We start from the raw sequence: 27,969 nt of genomic DNA, 5'->3' as shown, positions 1-27,969 counted from the left end.
AATTTGGTTATTTCCTGACAAATTTACTTATTTCCTTATTTCCTTACTTTATTTTTAAGCCATTCTCTTATGACTTTTAACTCAATATCTTTCTTTTGAGTCTTTTTAAGATCTTCTTTCTGTTTAACTGTGGTCATTTGCAAACTTATTTCTTCGGTTGTATTCTCTTTTTGTTGAAGGTGACACTGGCTTTTAACCGGTAATTCGTTTAAAACATCTTGAAAATCTTGTAATTGTTCATTTTTGACACACTCGTCTCCTTCACCAATTTCTCGCATTTGTATTCCAGATCGGACTAAGTAGTTTTTGCATTATTTTGAGTTACCTAACACTCCTCTATCAAACTTGACACATGCTCTCTTAACTTTTCTATTTTATTTCTACTAATCGTTAGTTGCTCCATCAAATGAGCAAGTTCAAATTCCCGAGTATCTTTTTCTTTTCCGTGGTCCGTTGTGGGAAATGGATTTCATAGAGACCTATTTCTACTAATATTTCTGTAGGACTATGTGACGGGCTTCTAGATGTCAATTTAGGCGACCTTCTGACCTCATTCTTTGGTTCTTTTTTCTTTGGTTGAGATAAGCTCTGCAATTATTTTGAAAATTTTCTATTTGTGTTTGAATGTAGTAGGTTTTGAAATTTTACTAGTTCTAATCGTGCCTGTTATAACTATGGAAGACGATGAGGCTGTTTGTTTAGATTCGACACTATAATAGTAACTTATACAATATTAGATACGGAAGCTTGTGACCGATTTTTTTTCTAACTCAGTTATATGTATTTTTAAATTAGATTTTAAATCGTGTTGTTGTTGTTTTATTTTATTTCCTCAATCGGTTTTTATATCGTTCTCTTTTTCTTCTAATTTGCCTATTCTACTAGTCATTTGACTTACCTATAATTTAAAATTTTTGTGATTTTGAGAATTTGAGATTTTGAGAACTATTTAAGATTTCTACCTCCACTTTTCTACGCCTCTCCTCTTTCCCTTGCTCTTTTTGTCTACGTCCCTCCTCTTTCTATTCCTCTTTTTGTCTACGCTTCTTCTTTACCTCCTTCTTTTCTTTCCTATGCTTCTTTTCCTCTTCTTTTCTATGTATTTCCTCGCCTTGTCTACGGTTCTTTTTCATCTCTTTCTCTTCTTGGCTACGCTTTTTCTTTTTCTATTTCATGTTATAAAAACCATGCGGGGTTTCTGACGTATCCATTTCTTTACTAAAATCAGTAGATCTTCTATTAGTCATTTATTGCCCATTAACAGTTACCTAATATCTCTTTTATTCCACCGATTTGGTCGGATACTACTTGTATGTAATTATTAAAATATTACAATACTTGTTAAAAACTCCATCTGAATGCCAGATTTATTGAAACACTCAATTACTATCCTTACTTAAACTGTCAGTTTCCTGTTTATATCCATTTTCTGATGTTTCAAACCATATAAAACATTTATCCGAGACCACCTAATCTGATTTGTCAGAGGGACTGGTCCTGATGAGCGTACTTCCAGTTTAACATGGAAGAATTTTTCCTTAACGTCGCGATGCATCACCGGCACGCTTCGATGTTAAATTCCTTTCTGCTACCTTTAACACCACAGGAATGGTAAAAGGGCTTCTTCTTGCATTGACAACAATTTATGATTTCTGCCAATTTTTATTTTTAGTTCCAATCATATATTTTATTTCGCCATATATTATTTATTAATTTAAATTATTAACCAGCTATTTTAATACTACCTACTGTATTGTAAAACATGTAGTACATGTAAAACATGTATACTGGAGGATTTAATACGAAAATTTTATGATTAGTTTTTAATAATATTCAATAAACTTTACTTAAACACAGATAGTTTTCACCGGAATTATAGATACCCAATAATAAAATATTAAATTATCTACGTTTATATTTCTTCTTGTCATCAAGTTGTTTATTTTACATTGAATATAAAAGATGCACTGAAAACTTAGTACTAGTTAAGAATCTAAACGTATTTTTCTTTGGTTCAAGCAGAGCAAGTTTTATATCTTCCAATTATTGTGCCCATTTTACCAAAAATTTGCACCAAGAGAGCATGTTAGTAAAGTTTAAAATATCTAACCTAAATATACTTAATTTATAATTTATAGAGTATATAAATTTTTAATTTTAAAATGTGACAAAAGCAAAAACAAAGTCAACTTTAATGTTTTATTTTTGAATGAACGAAATTAGACATATTGTAATAATCACTTTATAGAAATAATATACCTGCTTTGCTTTTACAGGCACAAAAGTTTAGTTTCCGTCTTCACGAGCATCTTGATTATGGCTGGCAACCAAGCCTTTCGCCAAGAGCTTTTATTGCCATATTGACCAATATTACTGCAATTAAAATAAAGGGGACGTACACTCCAGACGGAGTTGGGTACTTGGATGATATTAAACTAGAAACTGCTGTAAGAGGAGTTGCCGGAGAACCAGCTCACTGGATCGAATCCTGTGACTGTCCAACAGGTAATTATTATTCAGATACCTTCTAGTCTATTCTTTATCATGCATAAACCTCCTATGGATTTAAACATTCTAGTTATTTCTTAATTGTTGCAGGATACATCGGCCAGTTTTGTGAGTCATGCGCTCCTGGGTACCGACATTCTCCAGCATTTGGAGATCCGTTTCTACCTTGTGTACCTTGTGATTGTAATAACCACGCTAGTATTTGCGACTCTGAAACAGGAAAATGCATTTGTCAACATAACACCGTAGGAGAAAATTGCGAATTTTGTGCTCGAGGTTACTACGGAAATGCATTGAAAGGTGAGTCTGAAGTAATATTTAATCTTAAAAAATAGTGATAAGTATATAATTTCTGCAAACACGATAGTATCGCCTGCATAGCTGATATCGTTGAGTATTTCTTCATTCATTATAATTCTCTCTTCGAAATCTTCTACGGCATGTTTAAAAATTTGTTGGAAGTGTAAAGATAGGGACCTGAAACCCTTATCGTACTTCGCCTTATATTGATACGAGATTTGTCAACTAGTTATCTACTAGTATATTCGCAATTCAATGATAGCATGATAGTATGTTTTTTAAATTAATCTGTGTTTTTAAGTCAATCAGACACAGAAATGGTGGTCTATTATACTCTAGTGATTTCTCAGTAATTTGCTTTATGACGAATGTTTTATCCTCGAATTCATTTGTCCTTGAAAAAATTTTAGTTATAAGTTTTAGGGTAGTATTCAACAATTTTATACCTCTGTAGTTTTCTGACTGTTTTTTATCTTCTTTTTTACGAAGTAGAATTAGTGCGCTCGTTCTCCATTCTTCCGGTATTTTATTGTGTTTTATAATTTCATTAATTAAGTAATGTTGTTAATTCTTCATGTTTCACAATGTGCTTCACAATAGTTCAGTAATTTGTTTGGCATCCTGTCTTTACCTGTTGCTTTTCTGTTGTCCAGCTTTTCAAGAATTTTACAAACTCCCTGTATATTTATATTATGTTCTTTATTTGTGGTAATTTCTGGTGTTTTAGCGTTGGTTGGTTCTAGCGTTGTTTTTGCAAACCATAAAAATTATGTTTCATTTCTTTCGAAAAGCGTTCCAAGTGATCATTTTTTATTTTTCTTACATGTGCATGTCTTTCGTTTCTTATTGTCTTGTAATTATGGTATACCTCTTGTGTTTTGGTTGACAGGTATTTTAGGTAAGCTTTTTTCTTCTCTTTGCATTTTTCCTTCACTTCTGTATAAAACCGTGAAAAGGCTTAAAGAAAGTATTTGACAGAGTAAGACTCAAAGGTGTAATCTATCTTCTGTATAATAGAAAAGTTCCCCTAAATGTTATAAAAACTATTGAAAACATCTACCAAAACAACAAACTCGAAATCAGAATAGATGGATAACCTACAAAACCTATAGAAATAGGCAGAGAAATAAGACAGGGAACTCATTAGGCCATATGCCCTTCAATTTAATCATGGATGAAATCATCAGAAGCGTTAACAAAGGGGGGGATACAGAATGGGGAATAAAGAAGCAAAAATATTCTGTTACGCAGACGACGCAATATTGATAGCGCAAGATGAAGGTAGTCTGCAAAGAATAGTCCACAGATTTAATATAAGAGCAAAAGAATTTAATATGACAATCAATAATAAGACAGAAAACTAAAACAATAATAATCAGCAAAGAACCCACCAGATGTAAAATAGAAATTGATGGCATCAGTATTGAACAAATAATGGAAATAAAATACCTTGGAATTACACTATCCAGCTATGGAGACCTGGACAAAGCAGTGAGAGATCAAATACAAAAAGCAAATAGACTGACAGGATGCCTTAATAACACTATATGGCGAAACAGACACGTTAACACTGAGATGAAGTCAAGAATTTATAAAGCCACTGTAAGACCAATAATGCTATATGCCTCAGAAACAAGGCCCGAAACAGCGATAACACAAATACTACTGGAAACGGCAGAGATAAGAGTGCTGAGAAGAATTACAGGAAATACGCTGAGAGATCCAAAGGGAAGTAAAGACATTAACAAAAAAATGTGACGTACAGTGTATAAACGAATGGATACTAAATAGAAAAAAGAATGGAATAACCACATGAACAGAATGGAGAAAAAATAACAGGAGATAAGTCACCAATCATCAGAAGAAGTATCGGACGACCACGCAAAAGATGTAGTGACAACCTTTCATAGAGGTATTAATCTCCCAATGAACAAGTAGAATTGGTTATAAAGTAAAATAAGAAGAAGAAAAACTATGTCATCTATACTAACTTCGTTTCTGTTTTTGACTCGCTGTCGCCGCCTCAAGAGTAGGAATCTTCTCCTACTCCTTCTTCTTTTTCCTGGCTACCCAGAAACACTATATTGATGGTTCTCTCCTCCCCTGCTCTCTATAAGTGACCAGCCCATCTTGTCTACCCTTTCTTTATTTCCATTAGGAAGTCTGGTTTTACAAACAGCAGTTGCAGTTCCTGGTTTCTCCTTAACCTTCAGACTTAACGTCCATAACTGATATATAAATGTTTCTGAAGATTTTTGTCTCCTCCGTTTTGAGCACTTCTTTGTGCTTGCTGGACGAAGTCGTGTGTCGCTTTCATACATCACTACTGGATGGATCACGCTTATGTACAAAATCTTTGTCTTCATATTGATAACTCTGGACCTGCGCTCACATAATTGCTTTCGGTCAGTACTGCACCTAGGTATTTAAAATTTTTAACTATCTTCCCCAAGGTTTGACATCAAATACCTTTTGGTAGTCCTAAAGCATATGTAGACATTACAGTTAACGTCTTTGCTTCTTTGAAATAGAATCTAAGTGGTAAATAGGGCGTATAGAAGCCTATATATGTGAATTACTTTAAGAAAGGTATAATGAAATTAAATGTTTATAATATCGTAGTATATAGAGATAATAACGTAAATTTACAGTAACATCCAGGTAAGTGTATTCTTTTAACTACTATCTACAATTGCTTTTAGGAACCGCTAATGACTGCCAACCGTGTGATTGCCCAAATAACGGACCTTGTCTCCAAATTGACAAAAACACTATTATGTGCACCGAATGTTCCACAGGTTATAACGGGCATCGTTGTGATGTATGTGCCGATGGTTATTTTGGTGATCCTACTGGTAGAAACGGAGATATAAGACCTTGTCAGCCATGTCAGTGTAACAAGAACATAGATACTAATGCAATTGGCAATTGTAACACAACTACTGGAGAATGTCTAAAGTGTATATATAATACTGGAGGCTCTAAATGTGAAGTTTGTTTACCAGGTAAGAAGATAACACTTTCCTTTCCATGAATATAAAGTCTGTATTTATAATGTATTAAATTCAATAAGTTTCAATAAATTGTTGTTCTTAGATAACATAAAAAACGGATTTAAAGCCTTAATGTGAACAATATTATTATATTTACTTGTAGCTGTACAGCACCCGCTTGACTTTCGTAGTATACAGTCGATTGCTCCCGTTATCAATAGTGCTACGGAAAGTGTAAATCAAAAACAAAAACAAAACAAATTAACTTATTAGTGTAATGATAAAAGTGGTCAACTAATTGACTAGCAGATAAAAAAATGAATACATTACCTGCTTTTAATGGGCCAAGAATTAATTACAACCAACAAATAATGAACTTACTATACAGGATGTCCCACCCTGCAACACATACACACCACAACACCAGCAACCTCAGAACATTGAAGCTCAACCAATTCCCACACAGTATGCAATAAATAATAGCCAACACCACCATAGAAGATCGTCAACTAGCGATGGATAATTCTTAGGATTTGATGAGAGCAAGCAAAATAAAGAAAATCCTTGGCAAGCAGTCAAAAAAACCTTGAAAAGAAGAAAAGTGGATGTTACCAATAGACCATCAGAGACTGTAACAAATAACAAATATAGTTCTCTAACACTCCCAGACCAAGAGGAAGAAGAATCCACTAAAACTAACGAAAACGCAAAGAAAACATCAAAACCACCTCTAATATACGTTTACGGAATAATTAAATAGAATGAAATGATAAAACAAATAGATCTAATAGCAAAAAACACACAATATATCACAAAATCCTTAGCAGACAGCACGGTAAAGATAAGTTGGGATACACCAGACACATATAGAAAAATAATAAAATACATGAGGGACAAAAATGTAGTACACCACACTTATCAACCTAAAGAAGAGCGTGCCTATAGAATAGTCATCAAACACCTACACCATACGACGGATATCGATGAAATTAAAACTGAATTAGCAAAAAATGGACATAAGGTTAGAAACGCGATGGATTGCATAAGTAGAACAACGAAACAACCTTTAAACATATTCTTCGTTGACTTAGAACCAGCAGAAAACAACAAAGACATTTACAAATTGACAAATCTTCAAAATAGAGCTATAAAAGTGGAACCTCTAAAAATAACAAAAGGGATCACCCAATGCATGAGATGTCAGCAATATGGCCACTCAAGATCATACTGCAACAGACCATTTGTGTGCGTCAAATGTGGTGGAGAACACAATACGTTAGCCTGCAAAAAAAGTAAAGATACCCCTGCTAGGTGTGCTTTATGTGATGGTGCCCATCCAGCCAACTACAAAGGATGCCAATCTTATCATAACTTACTCAAGCCAAACAATGCCAACAATTGTATGAATATTCAACAAAACGCTAACAATACAGCAACTAGACCTACAATGCGTACAGCAACATCAGTGCCTCTAACCCATTACCCAAAACAATCGCAAGGCAGCTACAAGTAAGCCTCAAAACAACAAGAGAGATAGACGAAATATTAACGGCTGTAAACAACACTCTTATAGAAGCCGTACAAAATGCTACACCTGCGGACAATACAGGTAGCAAAGCCCAATACATCCCAGCTAAAATTAAAAAGTTGGTAGCTCAAAAAATGAAAGCTAGGACCAAATGGCACCAAACCCATGCCCCAGCAGACAAGACTATATTAAACAGGCTAAGCAATCAACTAAAATCCAAACTTAAAGAGGCACAAGAACTGTCAGTTACAAACTACATAACAAATCTAAACCGGTACAATAACTCAATATGGAAACCGATCAAAAACTCCAAAAAAACCCAAGACTCCAGTACCTCCAATTAGAAACGAACAGGGACCAACACTACAGTGGGCCAGAAGTGATGAAGAAAAAACAAAGCTATTTGCCGAGCACCTAGCTCAATTATTTACTCCCAACAAAGACGCTCTAGATATTGAAATTAAAAAGGACATAAATAACATTGCAGAGAACATACCAGTAATCAGACCACTAACCAAAAATGAAGTTTAACAAGAAATCCAATATTTAAACATTAGAAAAGCTCCTGGGCTGGACAAAATAACACCCAAGATTATGAAGGAACTACCAGATAAAGCAATCATACTGATTACTCTTATCTTCAATGCTATTCTACGATTAAACTACTGCCCAAAGCTCTTTAAAACCGCTGAAATAATAATAATCCCAAAACAGGAAAAAATCCAAACGAGGTTTCATCATATAGGCCAATAAGTCTACTACCAGTCGTATCCAAAATACTTGAAAGGTTACTGTTACAAAAAATTAACTCAGACCAAAATATCTGGATCCCAATGGATACCCAACCACCAATTTGGCTTTGGTGAAGGTACAATTGAATGAAATCGAGACATGGTCTTACAAGTAGAGAATTAAAATGAATGAAACAAAATCAGTCCAAAAGACTTTTACCTTGAGAAGAGACCCGTGTCCCCAGTTTCACTTAACAATATTCAACTTCCCCAATCCTCTAGCACTAAATACCTAGGAGTACATCTTGACTCAAAACTCACCTGGAAAGAACAGTTTGCCAGCTGGTCTATAATTATAATGGCTGCACATTTTCTCTTTTGCGACATGTTTTCACGATTGCACGTCTAGGCGAACAACTTGCTACTGACATCGTGTTCTGCTCAAATCTAAATATTCATAAAAACAGTTCCCCTACACTATCATACATATCTGCACAAACATTTCACACAATTTTGTCAGCACACACTTATCATTACGTGTAAAATCCTCAACTTGTATTTGAAACAAGTATATGTAGTATTTACACCTAAACGTTCTAACTTTGTAAACGTTATGTTACACACACATCTATTATCAGTAGTAATATCCCTAGGACATTGATAACAGACATGATAATTTCAAGACAATCGAAAGCTCGTTCCTTGGTAACAGCACGAAACCGAAGGCTGAGTGCTGTTACCAAGCAACGAGCTTGAGAAATTTGTCATGAAATTATGAGGCATTCATCTATGTCCGAGGGATATTCGGCGGATAATTTTTCTATTGACGCCAATCTTTTAGTATCAACGCCAATTATTCTAAGCTTGTATGTTCATTCAACTCATATTCTCGTCCGCAGCAAAATTCCATGAATATTCCCCAAATATATTTGTGACTGTAGGTTGTATTTCTGGGATTTTTTTCTTTGATTAGCGCATTTATACTTTGAACATTCTCATTGCCGAAACGTGACATTTTGAAATTTATTTGGATGAAGTTGTCAAACTCGATCGTGTTGTCATAGGGATTGAAAATGGCACTGAATGCAATTATCAGTCTAATGTTGACATGATTGGGTGAAATTGTTCCACATGACACAAAATGAGGAAATTTGAATGGTTGTTAGAACAGTCGAAAAATTATCGAAAAATGAACTATGTAGGAAACCAACTTTTATGTCATACTTAACTGTGCAAACTAGTTGAACAAATTTGTTGCTACGTTTAGGGCCCGCTTTATGTTATAAATGTTATAAAACAGGTATCCTCAATATATTTGTTTTTATTTTACGGTAATTATCTATTTATGTTGATACTTTTTTGTAACGTTAATACAATGTTTATGTTCACTATGTAGTTATGTGGTATCATGACAATAGAAGATTTTAAGACATATATGGACACACTGTATAGATACGATCACTCAATAATAAGAAGCCTAATGTGTTTTACAATTGTTTTATTCTTCAGTACTTATTCTTTAACAATTAACAAAGTACCGCTATTTTCCCAGTAAAATTCTTTTAACCATTTTAAAATTCCGTTTGTTTACTAACAGGTTTTTATGGAAATGCATTAGTTTTACCCAAAGGAGACTGCAAACGATGCGAGTGTCATCTTCCAGGAACCGAAACGGACGTAAGAAGTGCCGAGTTATGTGACCAAACTACGGGAACTTGTCAATGTAAAAACCATGTTGTCGGAAGAAACTGCGACAAATGCGAAAATGGTTACTTCAATTTGCATAGCGGGAATGGATGCCAAAGCTGCAATTGCGATTTGGTCGGGTCGGCGAATCAGACGTGTGATGCTATTACTGGACAATGTTACTGTAGAGCAGGCGTAACTGGGTAATAATTTTTTTAATATATTAATATTTTGTGTGGTTAAAATATTTTTAAGTATAGTAAGCGCTTTAAAAATGCATTCAATTTGTTTATCATTTCTTTGAATATAATAATATTCATTAAATTTAATTAATGTTATTGGTGCTTCTACTGAATTGGTGTACGATATTTGTCCCTCCAATTCTATTGGTCTTTTTTTAATTCGTGGTTCCGATAGTTGATTTTTTAAAATCTTCCAAAATGTTTTACAACCATCTTCTCTTGGCCATATTTTCCTTTTTTCAGTGAGACACCTTCTTAATACAATTTTAATCATTCCTCCCGTTGTATCTCTTCGGTCGAAGTATGTGTGCTTTTATAAAATTGATATATAATTTTTGCACCCACGTACAATAATTCCAAATTTTTATGTTTTTAGTTTATGTTGACAGTAAGTCAAAGAGTTTTCTTTGTCTTCTGGGCCAAATAGACTGCATCCTCAAGAATCACCACTTGATATTTAAATCAACAGTCAACAAGCATGTGTATATATATATATATATATATATATATATATATATATATATATATATATATATAAGCAGTGATAAAAGAATGGAAAGAGGGTGGAATTTCTTTGACATTGTAATTCTTGAAGATCTCAGTCAGATGAGAGGAGAAAAAAAACCAACAAGTTACTATTCCATATATTAGCGGAAATGTTTCGTTTTGTACTTACAAAACAGCATCAGTCTAAATCTGCAAGAGTAATATTCTTTTAGAAGGATTAGTGAAGCTTTTTAAATTAAAAGAGAAGTCCACAAAGTGTCCTCTTTGTTGATTGAAAGAAGAAAAATAGTGTAAAATGTGACTTACATGAGCATTAATACAGTATCGATGGTAATTACAGCTACCAGTGTTACAAAGAATTGGTCAAAAAAATCAATAACTTACTTAACCCATGTAAAAATAGATTTAAACAAGTATAGTTGAATTATAAAAATAGCCTTAATTTGCTAAATTGGAAAACAGCTTCCTGACAATTATTTGCAAATTTAAATACAAATAAAAGCACAGACACACAAAGCACGTGTCTATTTTAAAGTTAAAAGCAAATCCAGTGCAGTTAAAAACACAAAACAGTGATAAATAAAATTATCACATGATTATTAAGAAAACAATTAATAATTACTTGTTTAAGGCACTTAAAGTACATACCGGCAAATTAAGGATTTACGGCATGTCTTCGATATTAATTGCCAGTCGCCATTGTGGCATTCCAACACGCTGTTTGTAGAAGAACCGGCGCTGAAGGCAATTCAAAAGCTCAACAGTTGATTAAGCTGTCTGACGTCCCTTAAAAATGCGGGAAACAGGTCCTGCTTATCTTTCCGCACAATTTTCCAGCAGTAGTCATCCAAATGAGATTGGAAATGTTGATCCGCTCGATCCCCTGTGTGTTCGCTCCAGATGCAATATCCATGTAGTGCCTTTGGTGGTTCACCTTCCGATATTCGAATCCCACTCGATTTAGGTTTGTAAAAGCAGTCCATTCATCAAAATGGATGACGAAACCTACTGCAACTTCTCTTTGGATAATAGGGACTAAAGCCGCTCTGTTTCTCCGCTCGACGAAAAAATAGCAGCAGTTTGTCCCATTTTTCAACCCCAATGCCGTCGATTCGTGCTCCGTGATTTCGTTAGTTTTCCACTTCAGCATCGCTCGGTTGTATTTTCAGCTCATCAATTTGAATGAGACTCTCGTTCGTTCCTATCATCGGGTCTCTTCTAGATACTATACAAACTTCTCTGCACATGTTGTATCAGTCGGTTACCGTATTCGCTGACTTCCCTGTTAGATGATCTGTCGTGGGTTATAGAATATTTTCTACGAAGAACAACATTATTTCCAAAATATCGCATAGGAACAGCTTCGAATTGATTCTGTTGTTAAGATCCGTGTAATGAAAAAATTCATTACCCTCAAGAACTGGCCTCGGTTCTCCACCTCGATCTCTTCGTTTTTTATGCTGCATGGCACTTCCACAACGATAGCAACGTTGAGCATCTGCTTCGTCAAGAAGTCCGTGTTGTCGAAAAAACGACACATCACACTCATACTATGATAACGAACATTCTCGTTCCAGTTATTATGTTGTTGATTGAAAAAAAAAACTTAACAAAGTGTTGTAAATCTACCCGAGCATTTTATTTAAAAAGAGAGGTTGTTATTTGCGCAAACGCTTCTGGAAAAAGATTATGCTGTTATTTATACAATAATAAAAAAACAAGTTAGACAATAAACATTTTGCCTAGAAACAGTTTGTTGCACTTCATTATCTAATGCAAACCCTTCTGAGAAAAGATTATGGTGTTGTTTAGCCTCACAGGTAGACTCACAAGCTATAGCAGAAACGCGACCGCATACTATAGTGGCACATACCAACATTGCCAACGATTAATTTAAAGAGTAAATGTATGCAAGAAAATGCAACTAAAAACAATCAAGCATTGATTTTTAAAAACTAGATTTAGTATACAAATCAATATTAAACCTGAAGAAGGAGATTCTGAGGATGACTTTCTGAGTTGTTTAACATAAACAAAGAGATAACACGTTGTTGACTGAAAATCGTCATATAAGTATTCAAAAGTGTGTACGCGCGTTTCAGGTAAAAAAGGTTGTTGCAAAATTATGCATAAAAATATTGACGAGAAAATGAGTGGTTCGAATATAAAAGATATTAATTAATCTTACAAAAATCTTTGTAGACAAAAAGACATTGAAACATTTTTTGTATTTCTATTTTTACTTTTTAAAGAGCGAATAAAAAAATAAATTATGATAATTTCTAAACATAATACTATAACAAATGTTCAAACAATCTGCTATTTTGTACCAAGTAGTATCCCAATTGATTATAAAATTCAGAGATTCACTATTATCCATAACGCATGGCATTATTTTTGTACATTCTTTGCCAGATTTTCTTCAATAATTCGTATTTTTAATGTTTCAATATCTGTAAATTATATATAAAATCATACTGAGAGCCTGGAATGAGGAACAAATCCCTGAAGAGTGGTATATTGGGATCGTTTGCCCGCTACACAAAAAGGGTGATCAATTGGAGTGTAGAAACTATAGGGGAATAACCCTCCTTAATACAGCATACAAAATATTTTCGAGTATTTTATATGGTCGCCTGAGTGCATATTCAGAGGAGCTTCTTGGCGAATATCAAAGTGGTTTTAGGCCTGGTCGATCAACAACAGACCAGATCTTTGTGCTAAGGCAAATACTGGAAAAAAATAATGAATTCAATATCGACACATTCCATCTTTTCGTAGATTTTAAATCGGCCTATGATAGCGTCCTAAGAAATAAATTGTATGAAGACATGGATGAATTCCACATCCCCGATAAACTGATAAGATTGGTTAAGGCTACAATGCGTAAAGTTATTTGAAAAGTCGAAATATAGGGTGAACAATCACAGGCATTTGAAACGCATGTTGGGCTGCCCAACATCCCAAATTTTGGCATATGCAGATGATGACGTTGACCTAGTTGCCCGCACAACACGCAAGCTAGAAGAAATGATGGAAAAGACTAAGATGGGCAGGACATCTGGCAAGATCAAAACAGAACAACCCTCCTAGGAGAATCCTTATGTCACAACCTGTGGGAAGTAGAAGTAGGAGTAGGCCAAAACTCAGATGGAGGGATGGTGTAGATGAGGATGGTTAAAAAATAGGCGCAGCAAACTGGCAACAGTTGGCAATGGATAGAACTGACTGGCGTAATAGACTTGGGAAGATCAAGGCCCTTTTATAGGGCTGTAGCACCAATGATGATGATGATATCTGTAAATTTTCGGGCACAATCAATTTTGGAGTTTAGGAGCCTTTAGATAACATAATCCATTAGAGCTAGATCTCCTTTTCTCGGAGAGTTATATATAAATCAATACTACAATATGAAATACCAAACTTTAGAAACTATGCCGGCTACGCAGCTACCTAAAACAGAAATTTACCACTCAAGGAGGAGGGTATTTTGATCAAACTTTTTTGTACGGCATTTATAACTTAGGTAGATATTACAAAAATAATAACCTGCGATCTAATGCCGTACAAAAATATCGGTACCAGTATCAGGGACAATCTTTGATTTTTGGAAAATTTCAAACACAATGTTTCGGATCGTTATTTAGATTACTTTTGTTGCAGTGCTGTACATATCGGCTGGTACAGGACTAAGAAATCTAGATTTCTGTTTAAAAATGTCCCCTTTAAACAAATCAGAAGGGTTCCGCGCAAAATTTTTGGGCAGGAATTGTTTAAACAATTTTTTTAAACAAATTCCAAAAATATACGCTTTTTACACCGAGAAACATTTTCTTAGATTTCTTCGGTCATTTTAAACAAAAAAGTCTCTTGCCATTTTTCTTTAAAGTTGATAGTTTTCCAATTATAAACAATTTAAAATGTCAAAAAAGCGAAACTACGCACTTTCGAGGCTGGAAAACTCATATGAAAATTATTATTTTTCAGAATAAACCCCACAAACCTGAACTTAGCTTATACTTACTTTCCCAAAACTATGTGTATGAATGCCGTACTATATCAAATTATCGAAAATGGGGTCAAAATTTTCCGAAATAAAGATTTCCCTGCTACTGGTATCAATATTTTGTACGGAATTAGGCCGCAGGTCATTATTTTTGTATTACCTACCTAAGTTATAAATACCGTACACCCGAAAAATGTTCCATGGGTTTGTAGTCTACAATCAAACAATTATTAAAACTGTATTTAAGGAATTCCTAACTTCCCGGCTATTGTGCCCAGACTACCCATCCATTTGAAACCAAATTTCTTCTTGATCTGGAGTTACTTCTGCAAATCTCGGTAAAATCTCTTCTTGTAGCAAGTCCAAAAATTTTTCTGAATTTAAATTTTCCTTATAAAAAAATAGTCCAATAACATCATGAAGAATTTTTTGTGTTACCAAGTAACAAAACAAAATTTGTTTATATTATATTTTGAGAACGATTTCCAAAAAGGAAATGGAAGTGTCAAAATAAACTACTAAATTCAACTAAAATTGTGGTTAATTCCCAATAAAAATAATAAATTATATTAAAATTTCACAAGAAAATAGCTTCAGAACATTAAAATTAAAAAGTATAATCACCTACCTTTTAATTTTATTTTTGTTTTTTTTTCAGGTTGAGGTGTGACCGTTGTGAAACCAAGCATTACGGATTTTCTACAGAAGGTTGTAAGAAATGTGAATGTGATCCTATTGGATCGGTAGACTTACAGTGTGACGATGCCGGACAATGTTTTTGTTTTGACAACGTTGACGGTAAAAAATGTGACAGATGTAAAGAGAACAAATATGACCGCCAGAGAGGTTGTGTCGACTGTCCTGAATGTTACAATCTGGTACAAAATTCATTAGACACTCACACAGACAAATTGGATGTACTGGAACAAATTTTAGATGATATTGAAAATCGACCAACAGTCATACCAGACGAAGAGTTTCCTGATAATCTAAATAAAGTGAAAAATCAAATTGCTGAATTACATAAAAATGTTACACAAACTTTTGGAGATCAAAGTTCCCTGTTACAAGTAAAAGAAATAGAAGAAGACACTGAGGAATTACATAAAAGTGTCTCAGATATTCAAGAAAATTTAGATACAATAAAAAATAATAATTTGTTCACTACGAATAGTTTAAATCATATTGATGATTTATTAAACGAAGCTAGTGAAAAAATGGAAGAAATTGAGGGTGATATATTGTTAAGAGGTAAGACATCTTTAAGGGAAGCACAAGAGAGAGCTGCTATTGCTGGAGATCATTCTGAAAAGATGACCACTATATCGCAAGACGCAAGGGATTTAGCACAAAATTTAGAAGAACAGGCTACCAAGGTTAAAAATACAGCTGAAAAGGCAAAAATTGACTCCACAGAAGCATACAAACTTGTGAAAAATGCAGTAGGAAAACAAGCACACCTTATGGAATTGATCAGGTAAGTTTGTATTAATTTCTTTTCGTTTTTTTGGATAGGAAAGAAAGTTAGAAAACATATAAAAATAAAAAGAGTACGTATGATTAAATCTAATAATGTACACCGGGGTTAGTGGAACCGTAAATTTCAGGAACAAAATTTTTTTGTCGACTCCATGTTGGGCGCCATTGTTACGTTAAAAAATTACTTTTTACTACCCTCTTTAACAGTAATTATTAGGATAGTACTCAAAGCTTTACTCAAACTCGACACTCCGGTTAATAAAAATTAAATATATTGAGAACCCTTAATCTCCAGGGGCATTATTCTCTTAGGGAAATTGCTTCTTCCCTTCAGAGGTTCAAAAAGGAATCCATCAACCAATAAATATTCTTTATGGGCGCCAGGGTATTCATATATTAACCTGTGAATCTTCTTCTTGATGTGCCTATCCGTTACGAATGTTGGTGATCATCATGGCAATCTTTATCTTATCTGCAGCAGCGCGGAAAAGCTGCACAGATGTTGTATTGAACCAGATTCTGAGGTTCTTTAACCAAGATGTTCTTCTTCGTCCTGCACCTCGTTTTCCAAATATTTTTTCTTGCAGGATGGCTTGAAGGGGAGCATATCTGAATTCATTTGGCATAATAATATATGTCCGAAGAATTGTAACTTTCGAGATTTGATGGTGGTCAGTACCTCTCGGTTCTTATTCATTCTTCTGAGGACCTCCTCATTTGTGACTCGGTCAGTCCACGGGATCTTAAGGATTCTCCGATATCGCCACATCTCAAATGCTTCCAGTTTTCTGCACATATCTTCTTCAAGGTCCACGATTCAACACCATAAAAAAGGACAGAGAAGATGTAGCAACCCAACATTCTTACTTTTGTATCAAGACAGAGGTTGTGAGTCTTGAAGAAGGCTCCCATCCGATTGAAGGTGGATCTAGCTTTTCTGATACGTGCTCTAATCTCCTGGTTGTTGATCCATTCTTCATTTATTATGGTGCCGAGGTAGTTGTAGTGCGTCACTCTTTCTACAGGGGATTGGTTGACGTAGAGTTGACCTTCTGTTATCCTTTTTTTGCTAATTATCATAAGCTTTGTCTTCTTAACGTTTATATTGAGTCCATATTGTTGAGTGTAATAAGTGATTTTGTTCATAAGAACTTGTAGGTCTTCTAAGTCGTCCGCAAATAGTCATACTCATAGTCATACTCATACTCATTCTTTATTGATCCTTTAAGACATTCAAAATAAATGTATAGGATACGTCACTACAGAATTCAGTATAAAAAAAAACATTAATGTGTATAATACAATATTCACAGTGTAACAAAATTGACAAAACATAAAATATATAAAATAATATTTTTACAAGTAAAATATGAAGCTACTGCAGTTTGTCCTACTACTAAGATAGTCCTACTGTCTACTAAGATATTCATTTATAGAATAATATGCTTTTCTTAAGAGTAAATCTTCAACATTTTTTTTAAATTTAGAGGAAAGTGGTATTTCTTTTACAGTTTTTGGCAAATGATTGTATAAGATCAGTCCCATATATCTGAAGCAATTTTGAAATTTGGATGTTCTGTGTTTAGGAACTCGTAAAGATTCAGCACTTCTTATATTGTAATAGTGATTGTCTGAATTTACTGGAAATGTATTGATTTCCTCTTTTACATAAAGTAAACATTTATAGATATATAGGAAGTAGAAAGTTAAAATTTGATTTTTAATAAAAATTGGTTTACAAGATTGTTGATAATCCAAATTAAAAATTTTACGGATAATTTTTTTTTTTTGGGTAATGAACACTTTGTTACTATCTACTGAGTTCCCCCACAAAATTACATTATAGCACATATGGCTGTAAGCAAGGCTATAATAAACGTTCATTAATGCCGAGATGGGTAGTGTATTTTTAATTCTAGATATAGCATAAAAAGCTTTATTCAATTGCATGTTCACTGAATTCACTTGCTCTGACCATTTGTGATTATAATCAATGAACACACCCAAAAACTTTGTTGAGTGAGTGGAAGATAACATATTATTTCTATCATGGATGGTTAAGATATAGTCATAGGTAGATGAGTTGTATGAATAAAAATAAATAATTTCCGTCTTGTCAATGATTAATAGTAATCTGTTAGTATTACACCAGCGTATAAAGCAGTCAACAGTCTTCATTGTTATTTTTAATTCCTCGAGTGTACGTGCAGAGACTATTAACGAGGTATTATCAGCAAACATTAATATTATAAGTGCCCTTATGTGATCTGGTAGGTCGTTAATAAAAATTAGGAATAATAATGGTCCCAGCACGGATCCCTGTGGTACTCCTTTATTTGTCGTGTATGGTTCTGAGCTTGATTCTTTCATCTTAACAACACTCTTCCTGTTAGTTAAGACATTTATTACCCATTCTAGAAATATCCCTCTAAAACCAACGTTATATAATTTATTGCAAATAAATATTATGTCTAAGCAGTCAAAAGCTTGTGATAGATCAAAAAATAGTCCTGCCACGTGGTTTCTACTATCTAATTCATCATAAATACGCTCAAACAAGCTACATGCAGCCGTGAGTGTTGAATTTTTTTATCTAAAGCCGTGTTGGTTTGGAGTTAATAAATTGTATTCTTCTATAAAATTTAACATTTTGTTGTAATACAACCTTCTCTATTACTTTGGAAATTATGCTAAGGACAGATACTGGTCTATAATTTGAAATATGAGGGTCATTTTTTTTGAAGATTGGAATAACTTTTGCCATTTTAAATGTGAATGGAAATTGGCTGGTTCTTATTGAGAGGTTAACTAAATGGGTTAAAGGAATCGATATATGATCACTTATCAGTTTTATTATTTTTACAGATATGTTATCAATACCAGTACTAGGCTTATTTTTTAGATCATCGATTGTAATTTTTATTTAAATTGGAGTTGCGGGTAAAAAGAAAAATGTTTTGTTACACATTTTTAAGGTAGTACAAGAAGAAGGCAACGATGTGCCAAAATGAGTTTGAAGATTGTATTCTGTAATTGTAGCAAAATATAAGGCAAACGAATTAGCAGTATCACAAGACTTGGTAATTTATGTTATTATCATAATGTAGAATAATATCAGTTCTGCTCTTACTAAATTCCAAATTGTTTTTGGTATATTGTAAGATTGATTAATTAAGTCACTATGAAAGTTTTTTTTTAGTATTTATTAATAGAGAATTATATTCTTTTTTTTGCCTGTTTATATGTATCTTAAGACTGGAGACTCCCTATATTTTTTGCTATCCAGTGTAGATTTTTTAGTTTATCACTAGCGTGTCTTACCTCATTTGTTACCCATGTAGCCTTATTTATTGTGTGTGCTTTATACCGTGTTTTTATTGGACAATATAAATTTAGCTTGTAATCTAAAATGCTAACAAATGAATTTGTCTCATATTCAGCATTCAATTCTAAATAAACTTCATCAAAAACTGTAGAAGAAATCCCTGCTGTAAACATCAACATATTTTCACGTGACATATCCCTGTAACTGATTGGTTTTTTATCTTTTTTAGATACTTCATTGGCTTGCAAATTTACACTAAGTGAAAATACTTTATGGTCACTGAAGTGCCCCTCGAAAACATTTGATTTATAAAGATGTGGTTCTATATTTGTCAATATGTAGTCCAATTTTGTAGATGATGTTTTACCCATTTTATCTACGAAAACTCTTGTAGGAACCTTAGATGTGACTACCAGATTATAACTTACTAAAAACTCATTAAAAGATTGCTTATTATTAGACATGACAAGATAATCAATGTTTAGATCCCCACAAATATATATATCATGATATGACTTACTGCATAGTTCCAATATATTATGTAATTTACACAGAAAACTCTGAACTTCTTCTGATGGCGAACGATAAACACTAATAACTCAAATTTTCCTATTGGCTGTAAACAGAGAAATCGCACAGCACTCATACACCATTTCTTCACTAAAGTTAGAGAAATCTAATGTTTTGAATTTAATATCAGCTTTGATGTAGATGATGGATCCTCCATGGATATGGAACTTTCGACAAAAATAAGAGGCGATGTTGTATCCATTCAGGATACAACATCGCCTCATTCAGGGTTATAAATTGGATGTTTTCTTCAGTAAATCAGTTTTCTGAACGACAAATGATATCAGGTGTTTCTTGCAATGTTAAGACTTCAAGTTTGAGTAACTTATTTGTCAAAGATTGGACATTTAGTTGCAATATTTTTAAACAACTGTCTGGTGATGATAAAAGTAACGTTTCTCTTGGATTTACTTGACCAAAAAAGAGTCTGGTCTTTCTTCTCCAGTTGACAGACCTCTATTATGATGCTCTCGATCTAAGAATCTTCTTCATAACCTAAAGTTAAATCGTTCAATGCCAATTTTTTTCGGCCAAAAAGCAGGATTGTAAATTTCTTCCCTTAAGTCAGGTAGGACACCTATCATAAAACATTGATTATCCCTTGTTTTATGGTCAGTTGGTAACAATTTTACTTGTATATCTTCACAGTTTGTCTTAGTTATTATGAAAATCTTGATGTGGTCCGCATTTACACTATCCGGAACTTTTTGAGCCACAATTTTTTATCTGGTTTTTCGGATTTTCCATGGAAATCCTTATCACCAATTCCAGTTCCCATTATTTTCTTGCGTCTTTTTGTCACAATCTGATATCTTTCATCATTCGCTTTATTCTCTGCACTCCCCGTTGTACATGATTAAGATTCATTTTTGTGCTTTCCTCATTCTTTAACAGTTATATTTGTAATGTAGTCACATGTTTGTTTGGTTTGAATTTCCATTAATTGTGTATTTTATTTGTTTGTAGTAATTTTTGAAATGCCCTGTATATTGGAATTCCTTTCAACATGTTTGGTGTCTTTATCATTAAAATTTTTTATTTGAGTCAGTGTCATTGTTTGTTTTGTATTTAGAATTCGTTAACTGGATACTGGCCGTCTTATCTTTATTACCTTGAGTTTTTATTAAACCCTCATTAACAGTTGTGTTGGGTTTTTTGAGATTCTGGTTGTGGTTATTTCTGATTTCAATAAATTTTATTTTTCTAGCAAATGTTCATTATTTGATTTTAATAGATTATTGTTATTTAATAATAAATTGTACTTGGCATCTTTTTTAGCTAACAGCCTTTTTAACCACTGATTTTCTATCGCTATGGCACTAAATGATTCGATGGTTTGTCCATCACTATTTTGGCAACAAATAACACGTGAATCTCCTATCTTGAAGAATTTCACTTTGTTTTTCACAGCACATGAGATGTGATAACTATTTCCACATACTATACAAACGAGTGTTTTATTAGGCTTAGTTTGACTACATTTAAATGTATTCTCTTCAAAATCTACCTCTTTTACTACAGAAAGAGGTGACGGCACTGTGGTGTCATCTGCATATCTGATGTTGTTTAGCCGGTAACCATTTAGTAGAATACCTTTTTCAGTTTCGTGCAAAGATTCGATAAATATTCTTTCAGAGTACAGATTGAAGATTAGAGGAGACAAAATACAGCCTTGCCTCACTCCACGCATGATTTTAACATAGTCAGTGTGATCACCTTCAACTCTGAAATTTGCTCTCTGATTCCAGTAAGGATTTCTAATTATTTTCAGATCTTGGTTGTTATTTCCTGTTTTTTTTTAGTATTTGCGTTATCTTGGTGTGCTGTACTCGATCAAACGCTTTCTCGTAATGAACCGGACATGTGTATACCTCGCAGTTGACGTCTCTGCATCTCTGGAATAAGACTTGTACTGATAACAAAGCCTCTCTAGTACCAACAGCATTTGTGAACCTGAACTGGTTGGGGGAAGTTAGACTTTCACACAGCTTGTAGATTCTCTTATGAATTATCTTTAGGAACAATTTTAGTAGATGACTCATGAGGCTTATAATACGGTAGTCTTCGCATTTTTGGCTCCTGGTTTTTTTGGATGTGCAATAAACTTAGATTTCAGCCATTCTGTTGGTATTTCTCTAGAGTTGTATATGTTGTTAAATATCTTTGTGATTATTGCTATTGATTCGTTGTCCATTAGTTTGAGTAGTTCTACTTGTATATTATCAAGGCCTGCAGCTTTGCCATCCTTTAACTGTGTTATTGCGGAATAAACTTCCTGTTGTAATATTCTTGGTCCATCATTTACCTCTTCTTCTAGCTCAAAGGTGTTATCTCTTTGGTCTTCAAATAGTTTTTCTAGATATTCTTTCCACTTTCTTATTTTACCCTGTTTGTCCAAGATGATGTTTTTGTCAGAATCAGTTATATTTCCTTTCTGCCTTCGTCTTAGTCCCCCTGTGAATTCTTTAACTTTCCTATGTACATTGTGACTATCGTACTTTGACTGTAGAGTCTCAATTTCTTCGCATCTTTCCCTTGCTTCTTTTTCTTTCGCTTCTCTGATTTTCGTTTTTATTAATATATTTATGGTTTTATATTTGTCTGGGTCATTTTTGGCTTCTCTTCTCTCGTTCATTAGTTTCAGGATCTCATCTGTCATCCATGATTTTTTCTTCATTAATCTATCTTAAGTGTTTATCCTTTAGATTTTGAACTATTTCTGTAATATGTTTAATCGTTTGTTCTTCGTTCGATTCGTCTCTAATTGCAGTCAATATAAGTTTATATTTTAGAATATCTGGCGACAAAATAAAGTTTTAGCATAAATTTCATCTAACAATTTGACTAGAAAAATTAACAAAATCTTTTTGTGCTTTAATAAATTAATTACGAATTTTAATATATTGAAAGTTTGATCGATGAAACTAATCAGACAAAAAATTATCAGATAATTTTTTGCCTGATCACTCAAAAACTCAACCAAAAAAGTTGCCATGCGTTCCATACCGAATTCCAGTGATATTATTTAACAAACGAAATTCTTAATTTAAATACATTGATGTTGTACTTAACTTAGTTAGATTCTGCCATGTTCCCAGCCGTATATAGGTCCTAACCAACCATATGAAAGGTCTTCAATACCAGAATAATTTGCTCGAAACCATTAAAAATATCCATTTTTCGAAATCACCCCAAATCAAATCAGAAACAGCCTAGATATAGTTATACCAGAACTAACCATATTTACATTTATCTTGTTTAATGTGTCTTGTTTTATTTTTTAGATATCTAAAAGTTGAATTGGAGAAAACAGAACAACAATTATACGCCTCGAAAGAGTGGACCAAAGAGGTCAGCGACAAAGCTCATACCGTAAAAAAGAACGCTTTAACTTTATTCACAGAAGTTGAAAATCTTAATATACCAAAATTAAACATCAAAGACTTTAAGCAGAAATCAGAAGAATTGAAGCAAAAAGCTATTTTGTATAGAGCTAGATCTGGAATTGTTTTTAAAGAAAGTGAAGAATTGAAACATGATGTCGAAAAACAAATTAAATTGGGAATGGAACTAATACAGCAAGCTATTGATCAGCAGGAGGAATTGAATGATCTAAGAAATGATTTGGTTTTATACGAAAGTCAAGAAAAAATCGTCATTAATCTTTGGAATGAAATATGGAGTAATGCTGAAAATAATTATAAATTATTAAAAGGTATGTAAACAGTGGTTGAAATACAATTTATTATTTTTATTTGGAATCAGTCACAACTTTACTTTAAAATAAGTTTATTTTGACGTTTCAATATTTATAAATATCACGTTAAAAATATTTTTCAAAAAATGTAAGCATTCTGAAAAATTTATACTGGGGCGAAATTGATCATTGCAAATTAAACCACAATTTGCTTTTCTACAGATTTATTTTATTCACACAAAAAAAAAACAAAAATATGCTAATATGCCCTAAATTAGGTTTCACAAACAAAAGTTAACAATGATATTAAAAAACAAAACCAAAGAGCCATTGCCATTAAAAATTAATGTTTTCTAAAAATTGTAATCGTATAATCGTATAACACACCTTCTATGACTTTTTTAGCAGAGTAAAGTAATCACTATGGATCTACACTCCTTTTTGTTGCTACTTCCACTCTTTGTGTTTTTTCTGATTGAGATTAGTCTGAGATTTAGAAAAACTTTAATATGCTTAAAACAAAGAACGACAAAGTTGGGCTAGTACTGCAATGTAGAACACCAAAAAACATAATTGAAAATATCTTTGAACATGTGTATATTAAGTTTAAAGTGATATTCTACATAATTGATGAATTCGACCGTTACTTGATGAAAATTCATTTTATGTAACAATAAAACACTGAAAACTTTGTTTTCAAAACTTCCACAACATTTATTATAAAATCTTAACACAACAGCTGTTTCGGCTGATTGCCTTTCTCAAGTGATCTATTATTATCATGCGTTTACACTTTATAGTCTTTAATGAAATAGGTTGAGGAGGGGAGAACTGTTTGTCGCAAGTTGGTCATTCAGAATTATATCTGTGTTTTTTATTTATTGATTTCCATAGATTCTAACAAGGATATTTTAAGGCCTTTATTTTGAATGTTAAGAATTTGAAATTTGTCATTAAAAGAATGAATATGATCTAGAAGGTGAAGTGCGTATGTAGAATCTGTTTTTCTATTATTGAAAGCCCTTTTATGTTCTGCTATTCGTTTATTAAACTTTCTACCAGTTTGACCGATGTAAGTTTTTGGGCAGCCGCATTTAAATTTGTATACACCACTGTGTAAGTGCTTTTTATTTTGGCTCTTGTTGTTTTTAATATATTTGCCTAAGTTGTTATTTGTTCTGCACATGATATTCTACATCTACATCACATCAACTGGTTTTTCAAACATACAAGCTGTTTCTGTTTAATTAAGGAATTCAGGATATGCAAAATGGCAGTAATATCATTCACTTCAACTGAAAATCCATCGTGTACGACTAGTTTGAAGGCCTTTTGAAGGCCAGCCTATCTCCTCTATTATTTAACTTTATTTAGAAAGAGTTTGAAGATAAAGAATGGAGACTCGACATAAGTTTGCAAAAAACAGAATATTTAGTGGTAAACTCTGAAGCTAATTTTTAGGTTTTTATTGGCAATGATGTGAAGATAACGCAGTTAAAATCGTTTAAATATTTAGGAGCAATTTTAACAACAGATAGGTTAGGATAAGAGGAGATTAGATACCGAATTGAACAAGGAAAAAAGGTAATTGAAAATCTTAATTCAGTATTGTAGATTCGACTTATAACTGGAAAAAAATATTAGGATTAGAAGAGCATTTGTAGACTCTATCGTAACGTAGGAAAATGAAGTGTGGACCATAAAAACTGAAGCAAACACAAAGTTAGATGAGGTAGAGATAAACTATCTTTGAGTGAGTGCCAGAATAGCAAAGAGCGACAGAATCATCAATTAGACCATTAGAGATATATTTAATGCCAGAGAACCGTTAACTGGCAGAATAAAAAGGTAGGATCTCACGTGGTTTGAACATCTATGGATAGAATAAAATAGAGAGTCCAATAAAGTATTTAGATGGAAGGCGTAAAAGACACAAAACAAGAATCTCTTGGAGTGGACATATCAGGAAGGTAATGGAGAGCAGGAATTTGGAAGAAGAGGACGCTCACGGCAGGCAAAGATGGTGACTTGGTGTGGAAATGCAACGTCACGACGTTCCAATAAAACTATATCGGATAATTTGCAGCATTTGTAAATATTGTAGACTTTTGTTTCAAAGTAAATAGTGAGTTGGTAGAACTCCTACTTTTTACATTTCTAGGAGCCAAATTTAACACATTTTTGCAAAGGACGTTTATTAAACATTCATCTACATATTTTAGTGTTAAAATATGTTGACGTAGTTTCGGTAACACCTCCGACAATTCTAATAATAATCCTCGTGAAAGATGGTAACAAATTTATATACAATTGCGTATGTATTAAACTAGTTCACAAGCAGTGCGGGTTTTTACACTTCAGTTTTAAATTATGTAAGCCACCGGCCATGAAAAACTACGTGTTTATACCGATAACGACATTGTTTTGTTGACCATAGGAATTAAGATTTATTGCAATCCCATCTCTAGAGTATATTTATTATAATGCTCTAAAACTAGTTTTTTGGCATTTTTTAGCCTTAATAGCAATACAAATAAATAAGTAAGTAAATAAGTAATACGCTTTATTGTCACTGAAATTTGTATAAATTTTATGGACAAAGCTTATAACAATAAGACAAGAAAGAAGAAAAAAATCAGAATAAGAATCGTGTGTACTTTTAAATAAAAAAAAACAATAAAATTCTTCCAAACAACATAAAAAATACTACCTAATTAAGAACCTACAAACTTCGTAAAATATACCTAACAAAAAATAAAAATTAGGAAAGCAGATTAATGAATTAAGGACTCAAATATTCCACCTCGTTGTGCTAAACAGTAACTAAATCTGTCATACAGATTTCTTCCCATTTTTTTAGTAGGGCTGGCGTAATGCTTGCAGAGAAATGAAGTATTTTTACCTTTAATTCGACTATTTTTGTGGTCCTTTCAAACTGATGCCTATAAATGTTTTCTTTGAGAAAACCCCAAAAAAAAGAAATTGTTAGGCGGTAAGTCACAGAATCTAGCGGGCCATTTAATTGTACCACGTGTACTTATCAGTCGATTAGGAAACGTTTGATTGAGGAAGTCAATAGTGGCTCTAGAGTTGTGAGTCGAACACCCATCCTGTTGGAAATAAACTTCCTGAAAATTAACGGGAAGGCGTCGAACTGCCGGATTGATCTCATTCTGTAAAAGTTGTAAATATTTGGGCCCGTGTAGGTTTCCATCGATAAAAAATGGACTGACAATATGGTCGCTTAACATCCCAGTCCAAACATTTAACTTTTGCGGAGGCTGCGTTCGCACTGCAACACTGGGGTGCTTATTTTTCCGAGAATAATACCTTGCAATGGATGGATTGTGTTTTTTATGTAATAAAAATGAAGATTCGTCAGAAAATAAAATATTTGTTAAAAAGTGTACATTTTCATTATGTTTATCTAACATAAATTCACAAAACTCCATCGGCCTAAAGTTATCTTCCGGAAACAGTTCTTGTGTTGGTTGTATCTTAAAACAGTGATACCCATTCCTTTTGAGAACTCGCTGGACAATTCGAGCATTCACGTTAACTTCCCTAGCAATTTGTACACTATTACAGGGTTGACTAGCTTCCACAAAAGCACAAATATCAATATCCCTGTTTTGAGGCTTCTCATAGACAAGTCTAACACGTGGTTCAATACCTTCATAACACTTTTTACAACTGTTTACACATCCCGAAGTTTGAAAATGTTTAATGGTATTTTTAACTGTTGTAACACTTGGTGGGGGTCTATTTTCGAAGGCAACAATAAATAAATCAATTACTTTGCGTATCGAATGACCCTGAAAGTACCATGTTACAAGTTGCACTTTTTCTTGGACGGTATACAACGTAATAGCCATTTTATTAATAATTATTTGTTTATTCTTTCAGAACTTCGTCTGAAATTTTTATTGTCAATGTGACAATTACGACAATTTGTAAATGTGAAATGAATATAGAGGTGGAAACGTGTAACATGTCACAGCGATTGCCATTGTGTTGTATGGTCAATAAAACAATGTCGTGATCTGTAGACAAATTATGTTTATAACAAGGACTTATTTCAAATTCCTTGGTCCCAATTCCGAGGAGACACGTGGGGTGCCACTACAGCGTAAATAATAGGAGAAAATCTTTCAACTAACCCTTACCTTCTTAAACTTTTGAAATAAAAAACCCTTCATTTAACTTAACTTTTCTTTTTTCATCCTTTTTTATGATTTCATACCATCAGCGGTTACTCCTTTGGTATTTACGGCTTCGAGAATACAAATTCGCAAGGTTCTATCGGTATTTTTTAGGTTTATCACTATTGATAAACCTAAATTATATAATAAAAACTAATAGTTTTCGAGACATCTAAATAAATATTAATTCTTATA

The 27,969-nt window shown here is 33.2% G+C and overlaps 1 protein-coding gene across 4 annotated transcripts in view; it reads left to right on the top strand.

The window, feature by feature from the left end:
- The window catches only part of LOC140447946 (laminin subunit gamma-1-like), a 157,497-nt gene that overhangs the window by 128,491 nt on the left and 1,037 nt on the right, over positions 1-27,969 (top strand). For all 4 annotated transcript variants that reach the window (XM_072540897.1, XM_072540899.1, XM_072540898.1 and 1 more), the window contains 6 exons: positions 2,277-2,505; positions 2,599-2,808; positions 5,511-5,813; positions 9,658-9,949; positions 15,160-15,978; positions 23,160-23,590. In XM_072540897.1, the coding sequence (XP_072396998.1) occupies positions 2,277-2,505; positions 2,599-2,808; positions 5,511-5,813; positions 9,658-9,949; positions 15,160-15,978; positions 23,160-23,590 (2,284 nt within the window). The remainder of the gene's footprint in view (positions 1-2,276; positions 2,506-2,598; positions 2,809-5,510; positions 5,814-9,657; positions 9,950-15,159; positions 15,979-23,159; positions 23,591-27,969) is intronic.

Source organism: Diabrotica undecimpunctata, chromosome 8 (genome assembly GCF_040954645.1).
Source record: "Diabrotica undecimpunctata isolate CICGRU chromosome 8, icDiaUnde3, whole genome shotgun sequence".
In the NCBI taxonomy this organism is placed as follows: Eukaryota; Metazoa; Arthropoda; class Insecta; order Coleoptera; family Chrysomelidae; genus Diabrotica; species Diabrotica undecimpunctata.
Note: the sequence above shows the minus strand (reverse complement) of the source record. Positions and strands in the feature narration are given on the sequence as shown.